At 34.7% G+C, this 22,715-nt stretch overlaps 3 protein-coding genes and 1 pseudogene across 5 annotated transcripts; 1 reads left to right on the top strand and 3 right to left on the bottom strand.

Moving 5' to 3' along the window:
- Nucleotides 1-1,949: 1,949 nt before the first annotated feature.
- Nucleotides 1,950-5,061, top strand: LOC140974577 (probable serine/threonine-protein kinase At1g01540). Its single transcript, XM_073438138.1, has 7 exons — nt 1,950-2,738; nt 3,302-3,406; nt 3,518-3,640; nt 3,741-3,911; nt 4,010-4,139; nt 4,220-4,429; nt 4,778-5,061. The coding sequence occupies exons 1-7, from the start codon at nt 2,128-2,130 to the stop codon at nt 4,934-4,936; spliced, it is 1,509 nt and encodes a 502-aa protein (XP_073294239.1). The 5' UTR covers nt 1,950-2,127; the 3' UTR covers nt 4,937-5,061.
- A 292-nt stretch (nt 5,062-5,353) lies between these two features.
- LOC140974578 (ABSCISIC ACID-INSENSITIVE 5-like protein 5) lies at nt 5,354-9,338 on the bottom strand. 2 transcript variants are annotated; one of them, XR_012174813.1, is made up of 5 exons: nt 7,732-9,338; nt 7,175-7,246; nt 6,755-6,784; nt 5,966-6,097; nt 5,354-5,876 (listed from the first exon to the last, which is right to left on the bottom strand). XR_012174813.1 is itself a non-coding variant. In XM_073438139.1 (4 exons), the coding sequence occupies exons 1-4, from the start codon at nt 8,800-8,802 to the stop codon at nt 6,017-6,019; spliced, it is 1,254 nt and encodes a 417-aa protein (XP_073294240.1). In that variant the 5' UTR covers nt 8,803-9,337; the 3' UTR covers nt 5,355-6,016. The 2 variants fall into 2 exon arrangements, 1 of the variants encoding a protein (XP_073294240.1); XM_073438139.1 differs by having other exon boundaries at nt 5,355-6,097; nt 7,732-9,337.
- A 3,367-nt stretch (nt 9,339-12,705) lies between these two features.
- LOC140972415 (agamous-like MADS-box protein AGL104) lies at nt 12,706-15,671 on the bottom strand (annotated as a pseudogene).
- Nucleotides 15,672-17,379: 1,708 nt separating this feature from the next.
- On the bottom strand, nt 17,380-22,411 carry LOC140974576 (O-fucosyltransferase 7-like). 2 transcript variants are annotated; one of them, XM_073438136.1, is made up of 12 exons: nt 22,170-22,411; nt 21,772-21,867; nt 21,432-21,531; nt 21,283-21,350; nt 20,700-20,788; nt 20,433-20,613; nt 20,233-20,361; nt 19,933-20,066; nt 19,579-19,792; nt 18,482-18,666; nt 18,298-18,393; nt 17,380-17,888 (listed from the first exon to the last, which is right to left on the bottom strand). In XM_073438136.1, the coding sequence occupies exons 1-12, from the start codon at nt 22,320-22,322 to the stop codon at nt 17,735-17,737; spliced, it is 1,599 nt and encodes a 532-aa protein (XP_073294237.1). In that variant the 5' UTR covers nt 22,323-22,411; the 3' UTR covers nt 17,380-17,734. The 2 variants fall into 2 exon arrangements, with proteins under 2 accessions (XP_073294237.1, XP_073294238.1); XM_073438137.1 differs by having other exon boundaries at nt 21,772-21,864.
- Between the last annotated feature and the right edge of the window lie 304 nt (nt 22,412-22,715).

Raw genomic sequence — 22,715 nt, 5'->3', positions numbered from 1 at the left:
ATCATTCGATATCTTGAACCTCAGACAGGCGACGTGTTCACAGCACGTTTTGCTGATTGTCATTTTAATGAGGAAATCTTCCCAATGTTAGGGGGAGACAAGAAACATACCGAAAAAGAAATTACATGGTATGTATCATCATTGTTACATTTGGATCCAAGAACACAACAATGTGAAAAAGATGTACAGCAAATTGTGCACTTGCAAAGAATAGCAAATCAAATATCAGATGCATTTACAGATACAAAAGGAGTAACTAAATCATATATACATGCTGTAAATGCTCCTTCTCGAATTGAAATTCCAAAGAAACAAATTGAACAAAGTCATGATGTCGTAAAACGCCTGAAGCGTGGAAGGCCAGTCGGTTCCAATGATAAAAATACTCGAAAAAGAAAATTCATAGAGAAACACAATGATCACAAAATAGAGAATGATGTTCATGAAGAAACACATGATGATCACAAAATAGATAATGTTGTTCCTGAAGAAACACGTGATGATGAAAATGTTCTGTCAGAACCACAAACTGACGAGAATCATGAAATCTCTATTAATTATATTAATACTGGAAAAATATGGAACCGAAAAGATATAGAAGAAATTGATGATATATTTTCTTATAATGTGGCAATCGATATCTACGAGGAACGACAGACTTGGGACTTTTGTATTTAAAAGATGCTAATCCAAGTATAATTGGTTATGCCGATGTCGGATACTTATCTGATCCACACAAGGCACGTTCCCAAACTGGATATGTATTTACTCGCGGAGGCACTGCAATTTCTCNATTCACCAAGGAGCTTGAGAAGAATAAATGTATTGATGTTCGTCACATTCAATCAAGTGAAAACTCATCAGATCTCTTCACAAAGGCACTTCCTACGACAATATTCAGAAAGCACATATATAATATTGGGATGCGCAATCTACGAAATTTGTGAAGAATTGTTCGTGTCAACATGAGGGGGAGTTTACGTGACTGCACTCTTTTTCCCTTACTATGGTTTTTATCCCAATGGGTTTTTCCTAGTAAGGTTTTTAACGAGGCAGTATAAAAACACGTAATGAAGACAATTATTATGATCATCATCACAAGGGAGAGTGTTGAAAAATAATATTTAAAATGTGTGTATTGAATATTTGAATGTTGAATATTTGAATGTTGAAAATTATGTAAAATTAGGTGTTGAATATTGAAATTTGTGTGTGATGATGAAGGTAATGATGTAATTTATTTTTGGATTATTTGTAAAAATTTTCTATAAATAGATCTCTCATTTGTGAACAAAATCACAATTGAGTTGAGAGAAAAATATTATAAAGTGTGTAGTGTGATAATTTTGAGATTTTTACTTTTTATCGTAAATTTTTACTTTTTCACAACAAAAACAATGTTCTTTATTTACACTTTTATATGTATATGTATTGATAACTAGACAAATTTGATTATTATATGAAATTTTATGGAAAACCAATGATAGAAAATAGATAGCGGACTATGTAAAATAGAAAATGTCGTTGAGAAAATTAAAAATTCCTGAAAAACTAAAAATTAGTTTCATCATAAAAATATATAATTATATTTTTTACTCGAATGGTTTTGACTATTACAAAGAAAATCCATTGGTTACACGTTGTCCTCGTTTACTAATACTCTGTATTTAAATGCTAGAATCGTAGACTGAAGCACCGAAAAGTTCGCAACTTTATCTTAAAAGAAGAAAAAGTTCGAAACTTTGACCAAGTGTTGAGTGAAGGAATATGTTTGCAAAAAATCTAAGAAAATTATCTATATTTCCATACATTACCAACCATATGCGATCAAGCACCCAAAAGGAGAAGTTTTTAAATAAAAAAGAATTTGGTTATCTAACTGTTGTTAACGAAATTTATAACATACATAAAATGGGAGACATCAAAATTCTAAGATAATACAGAATCTATCGTTCCCACGGGCTGACAAACGTCAGTGGGCCTTTTTCCCAGTCTACGGTTCCCATCGTTACAGCTTGCTGTTGTAAATCTTCTTGTGCCATTATTTTGTCTTGTCCTTGTACAAAATGGTGCCGTAAGTCAGTGTGCATATCTTGAGCTGAAAATCATCAAGGCTAGCTTGAAGAAATGTCTGATGGGAAACCAGCGTTTCTGAACGATGAATTATCGAGAAAGACTTCCATTTTTGGTTTACGTTTGTGGGTTGTGCTTGGAATCTGCGTCGGTGCCTCCATTGTCATCTTCCTCTTTTTCATCTCGATTTGGTTCACATCCAGGCGGAACAAGAGAACCACGCTGAAAAACAAGATTGCCATCATACCTAACGAGTCGAGAGAAATTCAAGAAATATGGTCCGTCCCGACTCGGCAGGAACAAGCTCCTCTCAAGCTGCTTCTTCCTGCTCCGGATCCCGAGACAAACCCCAAAGAGGATCAAAGGATCCATATTGAGATTGGAAAGGGGAACCGGATATCCTACCCTGAGAAGGAAGGGCTGGGTTCTGGGTCGGGCAATGGAAGCGGGGAGGCGCGGCTCATTAGTGAACCGGGTTCTGTGACAAACGGGCCGGGGGTGTCGCATTTAGGGTGGGGACATTGGTATACTTTGAGGGAGCTTGAGAAGTCCACCAATGGATTTTCTGCTGGGAATGTGATTGGGGAAGGAGGGTACGGAATTGTTTATTACGGTGCTTTGGAAGATAATACGAAAGTTGCTGTTAAAAATTTGCTCAATAACAGGTAATTTAAACTCCATGCATGTGTGTAATCTGTTTGTTTTATTCCTTCATCATTTCATAAATTAGTCATTTGTTTATACTCCAATTTAAAGTCAATTGTTTTGTTAATGAGAGAAAATGAAGCAATATCTTGGGGTGATTTTAAATCTACTACTAGATTGAGTCAAAGTTTTCGTTGGTTTCAAAATAGAAAATAAATTATTTCAGATTTATTATCATCTCTATATGTGATGCATGATTGTCAAGGTTGACAGAAATATTGCATCAGAACTAGATTTCATTATCAATTTATCTTAGTCCTCCATAGGATATTTTCCGATGTATATACGAGAGCGGTGATTGGAGTTTTAGCTATTCAGGCATTTGTCAGGGACTTAGGTGTCTGTTTAAATTGCGCGGCCTTTTTTCACCTTCCATATTTATAGCAAAAATATGAGCTGAAAAGCCATGTATTTCTTCAAGTGCATGTGAATGTTTTCTATGGTTGATTTGAAGAAATTAATATCTATGTAAGATGATCAATATTTAGTTTTTTGGATGTCTGAAATCGGAATTTTTGACAAGGGGTCAAGCGGAAAGAGAGTTTAAGGTTGAAGTTGAAGCAATAGGACGGGTACGCCACAAGAATTTGGTGAGATTGCTTGGCTATTGTGCTGAAGGAGCTCACAGGTACTTAACTCGGAGACAAACTTTTGCTATTTAAAATTGGCATTTTTGGCCATTCATTGAATGAAGTTCTTCAGAGTTCTAGAATGAAATTACAACTCTTTTATATTGCAGGATGCTTGTGTATGAGTATGTCGATAATGGAAACTTAGAACAGTGGCTTCATGGAGATGTAGGGCCTTGTAGCCCTCTTACATGGGATATTCGAATGAATATATTACTTGGTACTGCCAAGGGGTAAATAGAGTCGTTCAAATCTGAAAAATCTCATTCAATTTAATTTATCTCTGTGACGATTGATACTGGTTTTCAGAACCTAATGGGGTAAGTTTCTTAGGTTGACTTATCTGCATGAAGGGCTCGAGCCAAAGGTTGTTCACCGTGATATTAAATCAAGCAACATTTTGCTCGATAAACAGTGGAATGCTAAAGTATCGGACTTCGGTCTGGCAAAGCTTTTATGTTCTGAAAGAAGTTATATCACCACTAGAGTTATGGGTACATTTGGGTGAGTTAGTAGTTTGTCCAGAAAGATAGTTTCTGTTTTAGCCTCCACAGCTACCATTTATTTGAAACAAATCCAAATACTAAATATTTTTTGTGTAGCTACGTTGCTCCAGAATATGCTAGCACTGGCATGCTCAACGAAAGAAGTGACGTGTATGGTTTTGGCATCCTCATAATGGAAATCATAACCGGGAGGAATCCGGTGGATTATAGTCGTCCCGCTGGTGAAGTATGCATGGATTCCTGATAATTGCTCGACATTTTATTTGGTTCGATATATTTTGAGATTTGCACAAACTGAAATTTCAGGTGAACCTTGTTGATTGGCTAAAATCTATGGTTTCCAACCGAAACGCAGAGGGAGTGTTGGATCCAAGATTAACTGAGAAACCCTCGTCGAGAGCATGGAAACGTGTCCTTTTGGTAGCATTACGGTGTGTAGACCCAAATGCTCAAAAGAGGCCAAAGATGGGGCATGTGGTGCACATGCTTGATGGTGATGATTTCCTTTTCCGTGAAGTAAGTTCAATATTCTACCTACAACTTTTATGGAATTTAATACGAATTAAAGTGTGTATGGTATGGAACAAAACTTCAGATGGTAAAGTTTAGCTACGTAACTCATGCAGATTTTCTTGAGAAATACTATAGTAGCACCCCACAAACTCTTCTTTTTTCTGGTGTATTACATAAAATATTTGTTCTTTAAGATGTTGATAACCAAGTTGTGATAACACTAATTGGCTCCAATGGAAACTGTTATCTTCTGGGTTTAGGCACATAATCTAAAATGTCGTGTCCTAGATTCAATTTTTGTGTTACCGTCTCTTCTCCCTTAGACGTGTGTTACCGTGTACATTTTAAAAGGACCGTAGAAGTGGTCGGGAAAATGGACGGTTAAATCACATGGAGATAGGCGTGATGGAACCAGGTGACAGCAGTGGATATGAAAGCAGTGTCCAAACGGATAGGATTTTGGCAAGGATTAAGCAAGAAACCGATGACGAGCGCATGTCTAACTGTTAGTTCATGGTCAGGCTATGTAAATATCATTATTCTTCTGTGTTGTATGTGATTCCACTTCCATCATCGTTGTGTTTTTGTAGTCAACAAGGAAGATTTTGATTTGTTTAAATTCTCTTAAGCCCTCATCATCATTTTTAAGGAGGAAATAGAAGTATCCTCGAATGACTAAAAAAAAAAAGGAACTGAATTTGACCCCATTGTAAATTTCAGTAGGTGGATGAGGTGGGTAGAAGATTTTTTCAAGATCGTTTAATGCGAAATTAAATATATTCCTTGAACCAAAAAAATTTACATCAAATATATTCTAAAGTTTCAACATTGGGATCAAATACGTACGATATCATTCTGCGTGTGAAATAAAATATGCAAAAATTAAGACATTTAGACATACATAAGAAATAATAATTTAGAGATCATACAAAATCACAGAGGAAATTTATTTGGTTGTTTTTTACATATCTTTGAATGGACTATTTGAAAAAATCTAATTTGGGTCTACCACCCAATTGCATGACAAAACAATCCTACAAATGGGGTTATCAGAAGGGGCAGAAGGAAGAAGAAGTTCTCTGATGAACATGACAAAACAAAACAGAAACCCATTTTTTTCTTTTCTTTTGTGTTTTTAAAGAAAAGATTTGTGGATCCTTTCATGCTCTCGCTAAGATATTTTTCATATTTTTTTATGGATCTCAACAAGCTGCAAGAAACCAATGATATGAGAGAACAAATCGCCCCCTTGTCTTCCATTTTCACACACTAAAATAAGACATTCGTCGTGCTTTTCTAATGCAGATGATCAAAACAATACACGCCATGTTCTGAACTGAACGACTAATGACGTCTTGAATATATATTAGCAACGATCTGTATGTATCCATTTATTCTGCTATCCATTTATTCTGCTCGACAAGACGGAGTGCAAGGTTCTTGAGGTAACCTATAATAAAACACTTCCCATCTAGTTAATTTAAATCTATACCAGTGAATGAATACCGGATGAATATTCCTCCAACACGTTTCATTCACCTATATATATTTCGATTAATAAGCTTTGATGTCATTATAAAGATGCTTCGTCTACCATGGACTTGTCAGCGTCCGTCTCCGTCGCAAGCATGGCGTTTTCGCTCCTTTTTCCTGGTCCATCATCTCAAGAACCTGAAGAAATCACACAAGTATTAGAAAACTAAATAATAGCAATGATTGTCCCCATATCCTGTGCAGCTACTAAAGTGCTACCGACATTGAAACGTGGGACTGTCCTACGGTTTGAAATATTTGACTTCTACCGTGATGACTGACAATATTAATTAGGGGTATTCACGGGCCATTTGCATGTTTTGCTTCCATAAACATTGAAACCATAGGGTGTTCTCATTTTTCTTCAAACCAGTCAAATTTCACTCAATCAGACAAATTTAAAATATTTTCTTGAATATATATAATCAGATAACAATCAAGATATGGTATAAATAAAGTAAAATACCAACTACATAATTTGAATTCACATCATTCTTGTTCTGTAATAGCATAAAAACAAATCTTTCGACGACGTGATTAAGTTTGATCCATAGCAAAGAAATCTCAAACCACAAACTGAAACATATATCTGAATTTCGGTTTAAAACCAAACCGCGATTTCTGATTTTGATTTTTCTCACTTTCAGATTGGTATTATGATTTATGATTTACAACACAGACTCCTGTTACAGGTCCATCCAACGATTTTCCCGTTGGCATTACTCATCATCGTGCCATAATCGGAGGGACTAAGATAAGAAGATAATTAGTTTGGATGCAAGGAATGAGAGATACCTGATTCCTCTGCATTTCCAGCATCTCTGCCTACACCATGTAAATAAACTAATCAACGCCGCACACATATCATGTGTGATGTGAAGAAATGATATATCCTTATCATCACAGTATTATTCAATAGCTTATTATAAGAATATTTTTCAAACAAATAGAACACAATGAGAATTTCCACATATTGGTTCATGTTATCTTTTGATACTTTATATGTAATATCATATATTTGGTTAAATAGATCAAAATCTTCAAAATACATGTTTTATGCACCAAAGGAATTAAATGTATCCACTGGAGAAACTTTCGAAAATACATTTTTGGTGTAATAGTGGGAGTTCCCTGACCAATTAATACATAATGGTAGATAAAATAATGTCAAAAAATAAAACAAAGAATAATTGAGAGATGGATATAAATTTGAACCTGTTTCTTTCGTAATTCATCATTTTCCTCCTTCAGTTTCGCAATTTCCCCTTCCAACTCCATAGTGTATGCCTGAAAGGAGACAAAGTACAACTGTGTTACAAACACGACCACAGGGTTGGTTGATTCCTCGTACAGGATACTAGTGATCTGATAAAGCAAATTCAATATGCAAGCTCTTAATTCAATTCGTCCTCCATCATGCACTCTCTGAATATACTAATGCTTGGTTTTACGTCAGGAGTAACATCTTTATCCTAGTTATTTGGACAATCCCAACACAATTACAAATCCCGAGTCCACGATCGAACATGTTAATGCTTCTTGTGCTTGTGGAAGAACATGGAGTCAAATAATAAAAATGATGCATAAACCCTTGAATAATATCCAAGGTATACATATTAGATCCAAACAGTAGCATGTACAAATTTTCGAAGTGATTCAAATTGTTGAAGAACAAATTATTGACCTTTTCTACTGAAATCTTGTCCAATTTTTGAACCGGAATGATAAAGTAAAACAAGTAGATATATACATCCAAAGAATATAAGTCTCACCTGCTTTCGAGCTCGTGATCTTGCAGCCGATTCCCTATTCTTAATCATCCTCTTTTGCCTCCTTTCAACCACCTTCTCCAAAGCAGGTCGTTTCCTGCCCCGAAGACCACCATTAAACATGTAAGGAACAGGTGACATGGAAGGCGTCCCACCATTACTATTAACCTGCCCGTCAGATGAAACTGATGGAGAACCCTTCTGATTAGCTCTTAAGTTAACCACACCTAGTCCTCCACCGTGTAACTTCATATTTTCAACCATATTATTATTCATTACTGCATCAGAAACCCCAACAATTCCACCCCTAATACCCGAATTTCCTAACTGATTACTAGAAATTCCCAAGGCAAACCCAGGCTGTTTTGGAAGGAGCTGTTGCTGCTGCATAGGCTGTGGTGAAGCAGATCTCACCCCAATAACATCCAGGGGTAAACTAGCAGATTCCAAGGTAATCGGATTAGCACTATTAGAAGTCCTACTGGCCATTAATCTGGCATCCGTACCAGTCTGCTGGTACCCGAATTCTGATCCGGAACTTGTGGGAATTGACCGATCGTCAAAAGCTCCAACATTTTTAAGCATTGCAGCTGGTTGAATTTCTTCCCTAACGACACCTGCTCTCACCAAGAACTCCTCGAGGGTAACCTCGCCTAAAGTCGGTTCTCTCGGGAGCATTCTAAAACCACCGACCCCGCTGACCTCCTTCCCACCACCGCACTCTTTTGACACCTCCCGCCAAACCTCGTCCACCGTCTTCTGACTTAGCGTACGAGGAAGAGTCAATGATCCTTGTCTCTGCAAATTACTACTCCCTTCCTGAATCCTAACATCGCCACCACTGCTGGAGCCGATAATCATATTATCCTCCGCATTCCAAATGCTTTTGAGCAACTCATCCATGTTCATTGACCCCAAATCCTTACCAATTCCGCCGGCTGAGGTTTGAAACTCATCAAAAGTTAATGAATAGATGGAAGACTGCCGAATCAAAGGGAAGTTACCCGGAGGCGTTCCACTGCCCCCTGATGGAGGATCGTTTCCGAAATTCATGAAATTGAAACAGCTCCCCATCTCAATGAAGATCAAGTCCCGCAGATCTGTTAAAAGCAAATCCTCAAATCCCACTTTATAGAATCAATAAAATAACTTGAATCTATTGTCGTTCGCCTGTCCGTACAAAGCCCAAAGTTCGGTATCACCACTCTTCTAAATCCACCATCAAGACTCAATTTTTACCAGCTAACGACGCTTCACAGCACAAAGTTGCGTTAAGAATCAAGAGTCAAGAAACAACTGATTTAAGTGAAACCCAAATCGGAAGGAAAAGAAGATTAATTAGAGCTCACACATGAAATATGTTAAAGATATAAAGGAGGGATGCATGATTCGCAGAGAGTTGAAACAAAACAGGTAGCAAGATCAAGAAAATTAACGTCGACTAACGATCTTAATTAACAGAAGTACAGGATGAGAACAAGAGAAAAAGTTTTACGAGACCGAGAATTTAAAGGAACATATTCAAATTGATCAAATAAATTACTCCTGTTATTGAAAAACAGACAACATATTCAAATTGATCAAATAAATTACTAGATACATTTCTGCCTAGTGTTGTCATTCATACGGAAGAGGGATGAGAGAGTGCAGCGGGCGGTGTTGCATGAATCATATTATAATGTGGATATAATAATATTTTTATTTCTCACAATTCAACTATATAATTAGTAGAAGAAAAAAAACAATTTAGAAATCAAACCTCTCATAATATTATTAAACACAATACTTTTATAAAATTGACTCGATCGAATCATAAAAATTATGATTTTTATATTAAAATTATGATTTTTATATTAAAATATGAATAGAGAGAGAACTTACTCATTATTATTAAATAAATATATCTCATCGAAGAAAATGGGGGTACAAATATGAACAGAGTGGACTAATAATTCTGAAAGCGGCTTTCGTTGGGAGCCAATAACAAGGAGCAATTGGTAATGATCTAATTGGACCTCTAGAAGATCAACTATAATAAAAACATTACATAATATTATTCTATACATTAAATAAAAAAAAATTGTACTTTTATCCTCTAATTATAAACTGATGAGATAATTGAAATTGAAATCCAACTATCTGTCGAAGATAATAAAACATTACTTTTGCCACTGTTCCTTTGTATCTAATCTAAAAAACAACATTAATTTTTTTAATTGATTTATATTATGGAAATTAATATCTGAAGGAAAAAAGTGTAACTTGGATCTATAACTTTTTAGAAGAAAAAAAGTATATATAGTTTGAATAAAAGTTTTTATTCAATTTGAAAAATACTCGTATAAAAAACTATGACAGGTTAATAATAGAGAATAAAATTGATTAAAACACAAAACATGGACTTCGATCAGATGACTTATAATAAGTTAGTTGGAATATTCGTTTTAATTCTACGATATACTTATTCTTCAAGATGACCAAACTAAATGAGCTAGCCAACCCCTCTGCAGATGTCTTTTAATTTACATAAAAATTGAAACTTATTTTTTCACAGATAAATTTCAGCTGGAAATAATATAATAGTCCATATTCTTTCTTAAAAGGCTAGCTTTAAATATTAATCACGTAAAGATTATTTTCAATTTATGAAGTTTGCTTAATAATTCAAGTTTCCCTGCAGGATATATATATAGGAATTAAGGTGTTGGGAAAGCATTTAATTTGAAAAGACAAAAGCATAAATCAACACCATAATTAGATGGAGTAGGTGAAGTACTGAGCTGCCATGCATTATGGAAACTAGGACAAATAATTATTAAAGTAAATATTACTAATTACTATAAACAACATTTAATGATAATTAGGGGTGGAGTGGGACACTTAGTTACATGTGATCTTCCTACCAATTAAAAATATTATTTTAGGGTTAATTGCAATATTTTATACCCCGTACGTAGTTTCAAAATTCGGATATAAAGAAGTGAATGTGTCTTAGTTTTTGTAACATATGGATGAAATTGTCTGATTTTTATTAGGCTATTAATTTTTTATTTTTATGTCTTTTAGACTTTTCATCGAGGGTGGATGCAATTAACCCAACTTATTTTGCATATTTAGTTTTAAAATACCATAAAGAATATTATGCAACCAAAATTGTGAAAAAGGCTCGATAATTCTCCTTGTGAGTGGAAATAATGGAATATAACAAACAAACTACCATGAGAGGTGTGGGTACCAAAAGTTGGTGACGTCACAACGTAACTTTGGAGTAGCTAAGGGGGCACGGCATGCACCTACTGCGCTATTGCTTTAATTTTGAATGATATCTTCTAATTAGGAATTCAATTGTTTGTTCTAAATTTTATTGCTGTTTATTTATTTACTCTAAAAGCGATTCTCTAAGTTAAGTCTCAAATATACTTTTTGTTTTTTTAAGAAAAAACAATAACCTCAATCCAATAGTTACATGGGAAACATNTATGAGATATTAATATGAAAATAGTTAGCAAAATGACCTTGGAATTTTTATTTTTATAAAAAAATATTGCTCCTAGCGTATTAGAAATAGGAAAGTTAATTTTCAAAAAAGAAGTTTAACCAATATCATTTTTCAAGTTTATATATTATTTAAATTAATATGTAACCCGTGTAATATATATAAGACAAGTTTCACTTAGATTCAAAATTTACATTTTAAAACTATTTTAAATATATTTTAAATGTACTTTCAAAATTAAATTCTATTAAATAAAAGAATTGATAAAATAAATCTATCACTTTTATGAGTTACTTGCACCAAACCCCCTTTGAAATATCGAAAATCTACATTTATTCACTGTGAAATTTAAATAGGTATTCTAGATATTAACTTTTTATAATCGTTGCACGAACACCTCCAGCACCATTTGGAAATCTAGTGAGTTGAATTATTTTGATGATATCTCGTAGAAAAATAATCAAAATGACCAGCGGACAAAAAGTTAAAAAGAAAACTCAATTTGCTACAAGTAATATTTTTACCATCTAGACTAGTTAGAATATTTTCCATGCTAATCAGACGTCACTATTTACTGTATTCATGTCATTTAGCTGGATTTTGCAGCTTCTGTTTAGTATATATAACGTCCAAACTAGTCTAGTCGGTCAGAAATATTACTTGTATAAAATTGAGTTCTCTTTATAATTGTTTTATACGCTGATCATTTTAATAACCTGTCTATAGTATATTATCGAAATACATCAGCACGTCATATTTCTAGATGGTGCAGGGAGTGTTCATGCAACGTTTACAAAAAATTAAAGTCTATAATGCCTATTTAATTTTCACATTGGAAAAGTATGGATTTGTGATATTTCACAGTGGGGTTTGGTGTAAATAACTCATACTTTTATTGTTTTTCTATCAACTTGCTAGAAGTTCATATTACATTTATCATTTATGACATCTATACAAATTAATATATGCATAAGACATTTTACACATTAACAAAAAGACTAATAATTATTTTAACGATCACTTTATATTAAAAAAATAAAATTTGAATAAAGAATATTTAGAAAGACACGAGATTACACGCTTTGAACAAAGTTTTGTGCAAAAGCCGTGGAGATACAAATGTCTGACGTGAGAGAATTAAAAATGAAATGGCCGATAACTTTAGCTTTTCTGTATCTGGTACAAAGAATTTGATATTATAAACACATTCAATCATGTGATATCTTTTTAAAAAATTAGACTTTGCTTAAATCTCTATATATATTTACCAAAAAAAAATTGCTCGAATCTCTATAAATCCTTGTAAAAAAAAAATTAGGCTGGGCTACAGCGGCCAAGCATAGGTCCGTCCTTGATGGGAAACCATCTTATTTTTTTTCCCGTGTTTTTTATTTTTCCAAGTTTTTTTTTTGGTGTCAATATGTATCAAAATTACAAAAGTTGAAAACAATAATTTTTTTTAATTCAACAGGAATCTAACAAATTCCATTCAAAATTTATAGGCGCAATTAGCTTATGATATAATATAGCCTAGAGACGACCGTATATAACACTAATTTTAACGTACGAGGGTGAAAAGGAGTGTAAGAATATAATGCTCCAAAGATCTTATCATCGAACTAAATAAAGCTTAGCATCACTGAAAAATGTAGAAATACATATCAAACATGATGCTGATTCACCGGCGTAAGCTGAGACATAAACAACTCAAGAATGGCTCGCTCTCGGGGTTGACCCGTTGGAAAGGTATCGTTTTCTGCGCAAAATCACAGTAACCCAGAAATGCAAGCCTCCAAGTTAGTTTGCTATGCATGTTTAATCTTAGTCACTGAGAAACAAAGTAAGGGTGTTAAGAACAGACCTTCAGGATATAATCCGGTCCATGGTGAAAGATTGACATCAAGCCCGAATTCGGGTTGTTGTGCATCATCTTCGCTTATTCTCCTACTTGGGTTCAAATGATTACGGACGTGCACGTTTGGGGCGTGAACAAGAGTTAAGGATGATGGTAGTATGTTTTCCGTGTGTTGAGACTGATCGCTGCAAATAAATCAATGTTGAGTCAAAATGTGTCCCTGGTAGTTCCAAAATCTTGTTAGCAGACCACGTACAAATATAAAACAATAGTCTATTACATGCGGAAGGAGCCTCTTCAAATTATATGGCTTACTACAGTGATATATAAGATAGCCCAAACTCAAAACTCCGATCCATTAGGTCGGATAACTATTTATAATGTACATGGGCAACATATACGAACCTTATGGGAAGCAGGCCATTCGAATCCAAAAAGTTTAGGATTTGAACTTGCGGATATCTGTGTGGAAGCCAATCCAATCCGCCATTTGCATTTCTTCCGGCCAAAGTGTTTATGTTCAACGTCTCGGGGGGGAAATTCACCTGAAGGGCGATGGCAAAAGTATACAAAATATCAGTTGATTCATTTCATTTCGTGTTCTGAGTCATAGAAATAAAGAGACCTGTGACGATAATGTTTGTGCACCAGGAGGAATATACTGGTCCTGCAGAACTTGCTGTACGTGAGAGTAAATTTCATTAGCTCGACTCGTATTCGAAAAACTAAGCTAATGATTATGAAAACTTGCCTTCCGGACTCGGACATGCTTCAAATTTTCTACAAGAATTTGTTCTCTATACTCAGCCTCACACAATGTGGTGATATCAGAAGTATCGCCTTCATAAATCCTGCATGTGAAACATATATTTACATGTGTTTTGCAATCGAACAGCTAAGGCAAGAAATTGATTGGTATATGATATGCACCTTAATCTTTTCTCCATATCCTCAAGTTGGCACCTATATTTCAGAATTTCTTGCTGAATTTCCTGCATCAGCTCAACTCTCTGATCATTTGCATAATTGAGAAACAAGACAGCAGTTAATGTTGAAATTAAAGCCAAGAAACTTATATGGACAATTCCTTAAAAAAAGCTTAGAGGCCACCCAGTTAACTTAGGTTTTCAGGTTCGAGTAACTCCAAATGGTACGTACAGCAGATCATCAAGTGTTATATTTTGATTATTGTAACACATAAATATAGAAATATGTATGGAATACGATTGTTGTCCACATAAACCAACTATACATGCGCAACCTTACATTCATATCTGTGAGGAATGTTTGGCTAAATAGATGTGTAACCTGAGTTATTAAAGATCAGCATTTAACATGTATATCCGCATATATACCTCAACTTGAGAATCAATCACACTAGCAGGGCTGCTGCATGAAAACAAAACTAAACAAATACATAAAATNAATTTCGATCTGCATCAGATTTCAACTTGCCAAGAGCCCTTTGAAGATGCTGCAAATATATATATATATAATATATATATATATCTTTTGCTTAGTTTTATTAAAATTTCGTGCTTGATATATTGTATATTTAGTTGTAAAATTAATTTATCCGCAAAATTAAAAAAAATTGTTTCGATATTATCCACTCGTGAATCCAGTAGTACTGTCCATGTCTGAATTGCAGTTGGAAAATAGGTACCTCTTGGTTCTGTAGCCTGTCGCATCGTTGCACGAGGACAATTAAACATGCGACCAAATCGAATCAGAGAAAAAGAATAAATAGAATAATAATTGTCAACATCAATGGAATTAAAGCGGAATAAAAAAAAAAAAAGAATCGCAATTCATTTCCTTACCTTCCTCGTTCATGCTCAGGGAGATTCACATATCGTGATATGATCTCTTCCATGCTTCAAAAAGACGAAAAAATATATATAGTAAAAAATAAATTAACAAAATCCTTGATTTGCTTTTAAATTATTATAAATCACAAAAAGTGACAAAATCCACAAGTTTCAGTTCAAGAGGATTCAAGAAGATTTTCATCTTTATTCTATAACAATTAGAAAATATATATATACTAAAAAAAGTAAAATAATAAATTGCAAAGATATAAATAATATAAAGAGTGTCATAAAAGAAAGCGAAAGATTAAATTGTGATTCACCTTCGAATTCCTGAGAAAATGCTAACTCTTCCGGAAGGAGAAAACATGATGAGAGCGACATCAACATCACAAAGAACAGAAAGCTCGTAAGCTTTCTTGATCAGCCCATTTCTTCTCTTGGAGAAAGTGACTTGCCTATTCGTTGTGTTCTCGATTTTCTTGATCTGAAGCTTCACTCTCCCCATAATTTGATCTACCCACTAATTCTGATTTCCTGACCGAATTATATTCAGATTTCTGAAACAACTTCTGGGAAATTAAAAGGTTCTTTCAATATATTATATATATTTTAAAATATATATATAAAATCACTGAATCTGAGGAGAAAATAAAATTGAAAAGAATCGAGGAAAGAAAGAAGTGATAACGCAGAAGCTTTGAAACAACATGTTTTGGCATTGTCAGGCCATTTACAGAAGATGACGAGAGAAAGAGAGAGAGTCATCCATGGCGGTGCATGTCTTCCGCTGGTTTTCGAATTTAGGATTTTGTATTAATATAGTATGTATAGTTTGTTAGGGCAAAGAAGAAAATTTTGGACACGTAGAAAAATGGGGTAGCTTCGCAGCCAGCTGATTAACACCACTCTGATGTTACGGGTTTTGCTCCGCCAAATTAAAATTTTTCATGGTAATCAGTGTAACATAACACAGACTTCCTTCTTGGGTTGTCAAGTATTTTTACACGTGGCATCGCCTCCATGTTTAAATATCTTTTTGTGCATGTTTTTTGTTTCTTGAAATAAAAAAAAAAGTCATCTGAGGGGCTATTTTTCATGGGTAAATCCACCACCACGTACATATATATTCCCAACATGTTATCATAATTAATTTGGTCAAAACCAAAAGACATACAAAAAAAAAAATGGACCAAAAATTAAAATTGAGACAATCAAATTTTTTCTTCCATAAAATTTAGAGAGTAGGTATTTTATAAGATGGTAAGATAGAAGACCTTATCTATATTTGTATTTAAAAAATAATATTTTTGATATAAAAAATTGATATGTCACATAAATCGACCCAGCAAAAAACCAGCCACTTGGCGGGAAGGGACGGAGCTGGCCGAGAAATCCACAACCCAAAGTGGGTTGCTGGTTATGCAGGGTCGACTATCAAAAAATAAATAAAATTAAAAAAATATATAAAATATTTTACAATTAATATTTAACATTTCGTAAATAAACATTTATAAAAAAAAATCCCATAAAATTCATAATTCTTGAAACAAAATATTTTATTTTTGAATCTCACTTTAGACAAAATTGTTCAAAATTATATATATGATATTTTAATATCGGCTCCGCTGAGGGAACAGCCCATCCCCAAAAACGTTGAGGAATTTGCGAGCATATTTTCCAGAAAAGACACTGAAAGTCTTCGCTTACTCCCACGATATATACCCCATTGCTTGTGTCCACCCACTGTTTTCGTCACCCAATTTCCTAATACCGCAAGCTAAATTACCTCATTTTCTCCCGGAAGCCACCATATAGATCATGACAATGCCAAGTTCTCCAATGCGACGAGCGATAATTAATTAAAACCGAATGAAATTTTTCACTGATGCCTGTCCATTGTGAGTCGGGTTTAGGCGAGTTCAGTCCGTTTGTCATCAACCCTTGTGGCATATTGAAATCAATACTCGGATCAAAAAATTATTCGAATTTTAGGTTTAATTCATGCTCCCGAATAAGGATGTATATGGTATCAGTACATAAAATCATCGCTCGGCTATAAATTTATTGTCCAACCACATNAAAAAAAAAAAAAAAAAAAAAAAAAAAAAAAAAAAAAAAAAGAACGTTAGCTTCAATTCCATGATAACTGGCTAGTATCACTCTGATTCAAGCAAGCTCACACTTAAAAGATTTTTATTCAAAACTTATCACAAATTTAAACATGATTTTTATTACTTCAAGCCAATTTATCTGAAAACGAGTTGGTGTACTTGCACACGCTTTATATTACCTTCAATATTTCACTTCTTAACCAATAAACGATAAAGCGGAAATGAATTATGGATTTTCCCATTTATTCTTCAAGATGAATCAATAGCTACAAAGGAATCTTAATGAGACTCCCTAAAAAATGAACTTCATCGCTATATTCTTTAAATACACGCTTTATATTACCTTCAATATTTCACTTCTTAACCAATAAACGATAAAGCGGAAATGAATTATGGATTTCCCATTTATTCTTCAAGATGAATCAATAGCTACAAAGGAATCTTAATGAGAGACTCCCTAAAAAATGAACTTCATCGCTATATTCTTTAAATACATATTATCTCTCTCTCTTTCACTCCATATCCTGTGTTTCCTTTGATTTCATCAACATCTGCAACTAACTGCTACTCCAATGAAAATCTACTAACAATATAGGAATGATGCGCACCTTAAAGGGTTCTGTACAAGGCCCCAATTCATCAAGCTTGAATACAAAAATGGCAAGCATGAGAACGCCTGGGGATCGTTCACCAAACTGAGAAAAATGTTTTTCAAATAAAACACAGCCATCTACTTGATATGTTGAGAACTGTTCATGTATGGCAATTCCTTGTGACATAAACAATCTGGTAAAGGGTTCACATAGAATGCCTCTTCTGAACGAAACCTGTCTGTTCCTTTCGTCCCAGGGATGGGCCCTTTTCTCTTTCTTGGGGATCCTTGCCTGAGAATCCACAAATGGATAAGACTCAAATTCTACATGAGATCCTCAGGAATTCAATACTTCGAGATTAAATGGCTTAAAAAAGGATTATCACGTTTGAATAAATAGATTATCAGACTTGCCTCACAAAAGTAAAGCTAAATAAGCACAATCAGTTGGTCAAAAGATCAGAAAAAGGATTTTGATACGAGCTAGGTTCAAATGAAACTGTTAATCCTGCAAAAACCATTGTAGCCAGTACACGTTTACCAAAAAACAAACCTTCCAAAAGATTTCAAAGACAGCCATAAATGATTCACTCCTTTATTATAACCATAATCACTAGGGACGTAAAATAAAAATATTATTTGTCTATGCAAGGACAGTTAAATTGAAATTCTTTGAAAAAGAGATTTACAAGTTGGCTTACCTTCTTTTGTGAATTTCAATAATTCGATTTGAGAGATTTTTGCCTTCTTTCATTGTCCCTCCCTCAATCTTATCAAAAAAACGTACTAGGGCTTTCCTAATGAATTAGGAAACAGGAGAAAATATGTAATTAAAAAATCGGAAGTAAATTAATTGGTTAGAAATATACTTCAAAAAAATTTTACCTGTCGGGCAATATGGTTTTCTTATGTCCCAAAAAACGACGATGACCCTCAACTGCCCTTGCCATGTTACCAGAGTATGTTGGAATGAAAATATCACTTTCAACAGACACAATATAATCCAGTGCCGCCATTTGTGTTGCATAATGGATAAATGGTTCAAGTTCCTCAGCTGTCGCTAGCTTCTCCTGGGAAATCGACAGGGAACATAAAATTGTGCTGAAGGAATGAACATCCAAAACTACAAAATAATATTTCTTCCTAAAGACAGGTGCATGAAAATCATTTTGGGGTTGGACGGTGTGGGTATACCTGACGTGGTAGCACTCTCAGGCCACAGGGGGGCTGTTTTATAAGACGGGACCACTTTGGAGTAAATACTTTTTCAAAAAATGTGGGACCACAACATAAAAGTCAAAAAATAACCACTAATTATGACGTGTCTGATAATATTTGCTTGACATGATTTCCATGAAGTTCTACACAGAAAATTGGGATAGAATTAGATTTGGAGGCACAAGCAATATATCTGCATTTCAATATTTCGGCAAATATCTATTCTATCACTACATCATTTTTATAAACACGTGAAATAGTGATTCTGAATGAATAGTCTGGTGAACTAAATTTTGTTATGAGCTAGCATATATGATACCTCTCGAGTCCAGCTTCTGGAAATAAAAAGTCTGATATTCAGATTTCCAGTTCACAAATAAGAAAATATATCACATGATAAAGCCCTAAATTTGCCTAGATTGTAGAGAATACTATTAAAAGAAAAAATACTAGATGTTAGTTTAGTAAAAACTCCAACTCAGAGTGAAATATTAATCCTAATAGAAGAATTATGGACATTTAATGCCGCAGTCAGGGAAATTGAGTGAAGAAAAAGGATCTGCATTCACAAGGGACACCTGTTAAAGTTCTAACTCGCTATAGTTCCCACTTTTTTTTAACTTCCAATAACAACAATAGCTTTTCTTTCAAAAATGGATGAATGATATCCCGCAAGGCATTTGTTGGCAGAGCTCAATGACCAATTCATAACCTGAACGCATTAAAACAGATAAACAAATATCTCCAACTTATAAAACTCAAACCTTGTTCATTAATATGGGATAGCGAGTCTGTAGAGAATCCATGTGTGAATCACCCCCATATATTTCTCCAGCCGCAATATAGATGGGAGTGTTCGATGGGTATCCAAGAGAAGTAAGGAAAATGCCAACTTCTTTAGGAGTTAGAGGACAATAGCCTTTGACCCTTTGTTCTACAGGATCAATATCTTTTACTTTCCACCACGTGGTATTTTCTCTACAAAGGATACAGAAAAGTGACAATATAGGCGACAAATATTGGCATATCGACAATATGTCATCTCTACAAGATACCTATTATCTAAAAATATTGGCATGTCGAAAATATGTCATCTCTACAAGATACATATTATCTACCTCATTGTCTTTAGTTCCTCAACTTCTTCGGGGGACAAACCATGGGTGCAGCCGCTGAAGGCAAGCATGTCCTTTTCAAACCGTAGGTGCAATGCAATATAACGACCATAGGACCTCATACGATCCACCAACAACTACAGACAAAAACATCTACTGTGACAAACTACTGATAGGACACAATCAAAAAAGGTACAATTCATATTTTGGATTTAGATCAGCCATGGATAAATTCATTACTAGCCGGCCCCACTTAGTGGGATAAAGGCTTGTGTATTTTTGTTGTATGGATAAGTTTATCACCTTTCCCATGGTTTCAATGAGAGGTGCAAAACGGAGGGATTGATAACAAGCACGACATCTCAACTTCTGAATGTCTGGAGGGAGGTTATTGTTTGCCAATCGAGAATCAGACTTAGCAGCTCTAATAACCTTGAAAATTTTACACGATAACTTCAGTATTCATCATGGAAACGAATCAAAATTTTGTTCCAAGCATATACCTGATGTTCTTCCCACAGGCTTGATATCTCGTTCACATAGTAATCTATTCCAGACCAGCTTCTGAAATGCTTCACTACCCTAGATGCACTTGGCAATTCCTTGGGGAGCTTTCTAACAATTTTCACATCATCAACCAAAGAATTGATGAAATGATCTTCATCGAAGACATCAGAGAAGTTGCTGAAATTATAATCAAACATAATCACCCAAAAAGAGCTTCAGACAAGTACACATATATGACTGAAGTTCAAAAGTCGGTCGGATACCTAGAATCTTGCCAAAGTGATCGCTTGTCTAATTCAGGAATCACGAGAGTGGCATTTATCAGACGCGCAACAGCAACCATATCACATATCTGCAAGGACGAATCAAATTCCATACTGGCACACGGGTTGCTCACAAATTAAAGTACTGTATACCACCCAAATACTTAAAACTCTCATAAATAACCCGACTGATTTTGTGCATCCTTTCAATTGTAAATGTTTTGCATAGAAAACGAAATATCAAGTATGAAAATTAACAGATGCAACCGTCCTACATTTTCCCAGCGTAATTTCTTTACTTAAAAAGAATGGAGATTGGAATGTAAGAATCGGGGTACATAATATTGTTTTTATGATTTCACACTACTTGTCATTCTTTGTTATTTTTTGTGCAAATTTAATGGAGACATAATAAAGAGGCAAATAAAGAAGAAACTTCAAGGAGTAAAGACAAAAGTTGGTAATAAATTGAAAAGAATATTAAACTTCTCCACATAAGTAGGGCGCACGCACGCACGCACACACACACACACACAGAGAGATAGATAGATAGATAGACCAAGAGTGTGCAAGAGGGACAAACCCCTGCTCTCATTTGATTAAGGCCGCCATTTGCATACACCAAGAGGTAACCTCGAGATTCTGGGGGACCTGAAGATTAAGTAAAACTATAGAACATAAATGACCAGTAGAAATCTGAATGAACAATTGTTTGTCTGTAGAGCACATTACTTGTGTAGGATGAACTTGGTTCAGTACAAGGTACATAGTCTCTATTAGGTGGCTGCTTCCACAACTTGTCTGAAACCAAGCTTCCACTAGCAGCTTCCCACTGTTAAATCTAAATGAGTGAAAACATTGACAGATGAAACTAGTCTTCATGAACGAATGCCCACCTGCACACCACGATTCTGACATCCAAATTGCACTCACATGTATTACACGCAAAACAATGAGATGTAGTTGAGGCGACATCTATCTTTGTACTTTTCTACAGACGTATTATATTGTGACAACAAAAAGGACACATGAAAGACAATTACAATAAACTAAATTCAAGAAAAAGACAAACCTCAAGGGAAACGGTGGGATTTTTCAACTGCGGTGGAGCAAGCTCCTGCATCCAGCTTCGCTCTCTCCTCAAGTTTTGGAACCCATTCTCAGGCTGCTACAAAAATTAAAACTTTCCCTAGATCAGTAGGCACAACAAATCACCATTTCAATTTTATCTTTTTGAAAAATAAAAACAACAGAAACCATTCTCATTTAGCGCTGTAAATTGGATTCTCTGTCAAAATCTTAAATGCTCAGCGATTTTGAGAAAACCAACGAATGCACATCCAAATAAAATACAAGGAAACATCTACAAAGACGTGATTCCAAAAAAAATGACTAACAGATAATCCCGAGCACTTGCATTACCGACATAAATACCGGTCAAAGCAAAAGCAAAAGTTACAATCAATTCACCTTTGGAAGCTTGTGCGAAGTGTGAGCAGGCAATCTGGCGACGTGCGCTGAGAGGAAAGCCATGAGGGAAATGGTGCCTATGGCGCAGATTAGCAACCGCCGCAGCACCAACAGCGTCCGCCACCTCCTCTTGGCCAACAGCACAACCACCATTCCAAACGTCGAGTAATTAATGTCCGCCCTGCCGTGGTAGATTTTTGATTGCTGAGAAGTTGACAGTCGTGGGATGCCGAAAATGCAATGATTTTTATTTATTTATTTATTATTATTTTCCAGTTCCAGAATGTCTCATTAATTCTAGTTCTTTTTTCTTTTCTTTTCTTTTCTTTTCTTTTCCTTTTATTTTTTTGACAGATGTCTTTTATCACATGTCCTATTTTTCTAAAATTAGTAAATTTAAAGAAGATAAAATAACTAACGTTTTTATTTGAAGTTTTGGTAACTTTCGACTTATAGGTTTTAAGTCATATGTTGTTGTTGGAATGCTAAAATGACACAAAAAATATCTCATTGTCACTAAAAAAAATGTCGAGTTTTCGCCATAAA

Source organism: Primulina huaijiensis, chromosome 3, assembly GCF_012295235.1.
Source record: "Primulina huaijiensis isolate GDHJ02 chromosome 3, ASM1229523v2, whole genome shotgun sequence".
NCBI lineage: Eukaryota > Viridiplantae > Streptophyta > Magnoliopsida > Lamiales > Gesneriaceae > Primulina > Primulina huaijiensis.
This window is presented reverse-complemented; position numbering and strand designations above follow the sequence as displayed.

Bases quoted from the DNA above. Each gene is read 5' to 3' on its own strand.
- LOC140974578 (XM_073438139.1), bottom strand. From the start codon at position 8,802: ATGGGGAGCTGTTTCAATTTCATGAATTTCGGAAACGATCCTCCATCA. The intron at 7,247-7,731 runs GTGAGACTTATA...GTCTCCTTTCAG, and splicing joins GATCACGAGCTCGAAAGCAG to GCATACACTATGGAGTTGGA. The intron at 6,785-7,174 runs GTTCAAATTTAT...TACATGGTGTAG, and splicing joins ATGAATTACGAAAGAAACAG to GCAGAGATGCTGGAAATGCA.
- LOC140974577 (XM_073438138.1), top strand. From the start codon at position 2,128: ATGTCTGATGGGAAACCAGCGTTTCTGAACGATGAATTATCGAGAAAG. The intron at 2,739-3,301 runs GTAATTTAAACT...ATTTTTGACAAG, and splicing joins AAAAATTTGCTCAATAACAG to GGGTCAAGCGGAAAGAGAGT. The intron at 3,407-3,517 runs GTACTTAACTCG...TTTATATTGCAG, and splicing joins TGTGCTGAAGGAGCTCACAG to GATGCTTGTGTATGAGTATG.
- LOC140974576 (XM_073438136.1), bottom strand. From the start codon at position 22,322: ATGGTGGTTGTGCTGTTGGCCAAGAGGAGGTGGCGGACGCTGTTGGTG. The intron at 20,614-20,699 runs GTATCCGACCGA...TTATAATTTCAG, and splicing joins TCACTTTGGCAAGATTCTAG to CAACTTCTCTGATGTCTTCG. The intron at 19,793-19,932 runs GTAGATAATATG...TATCCTTTGTAG, and splicing joins GAGGAACTAAAGACAATGAG to AGAAAATACCACGTGGTGGA.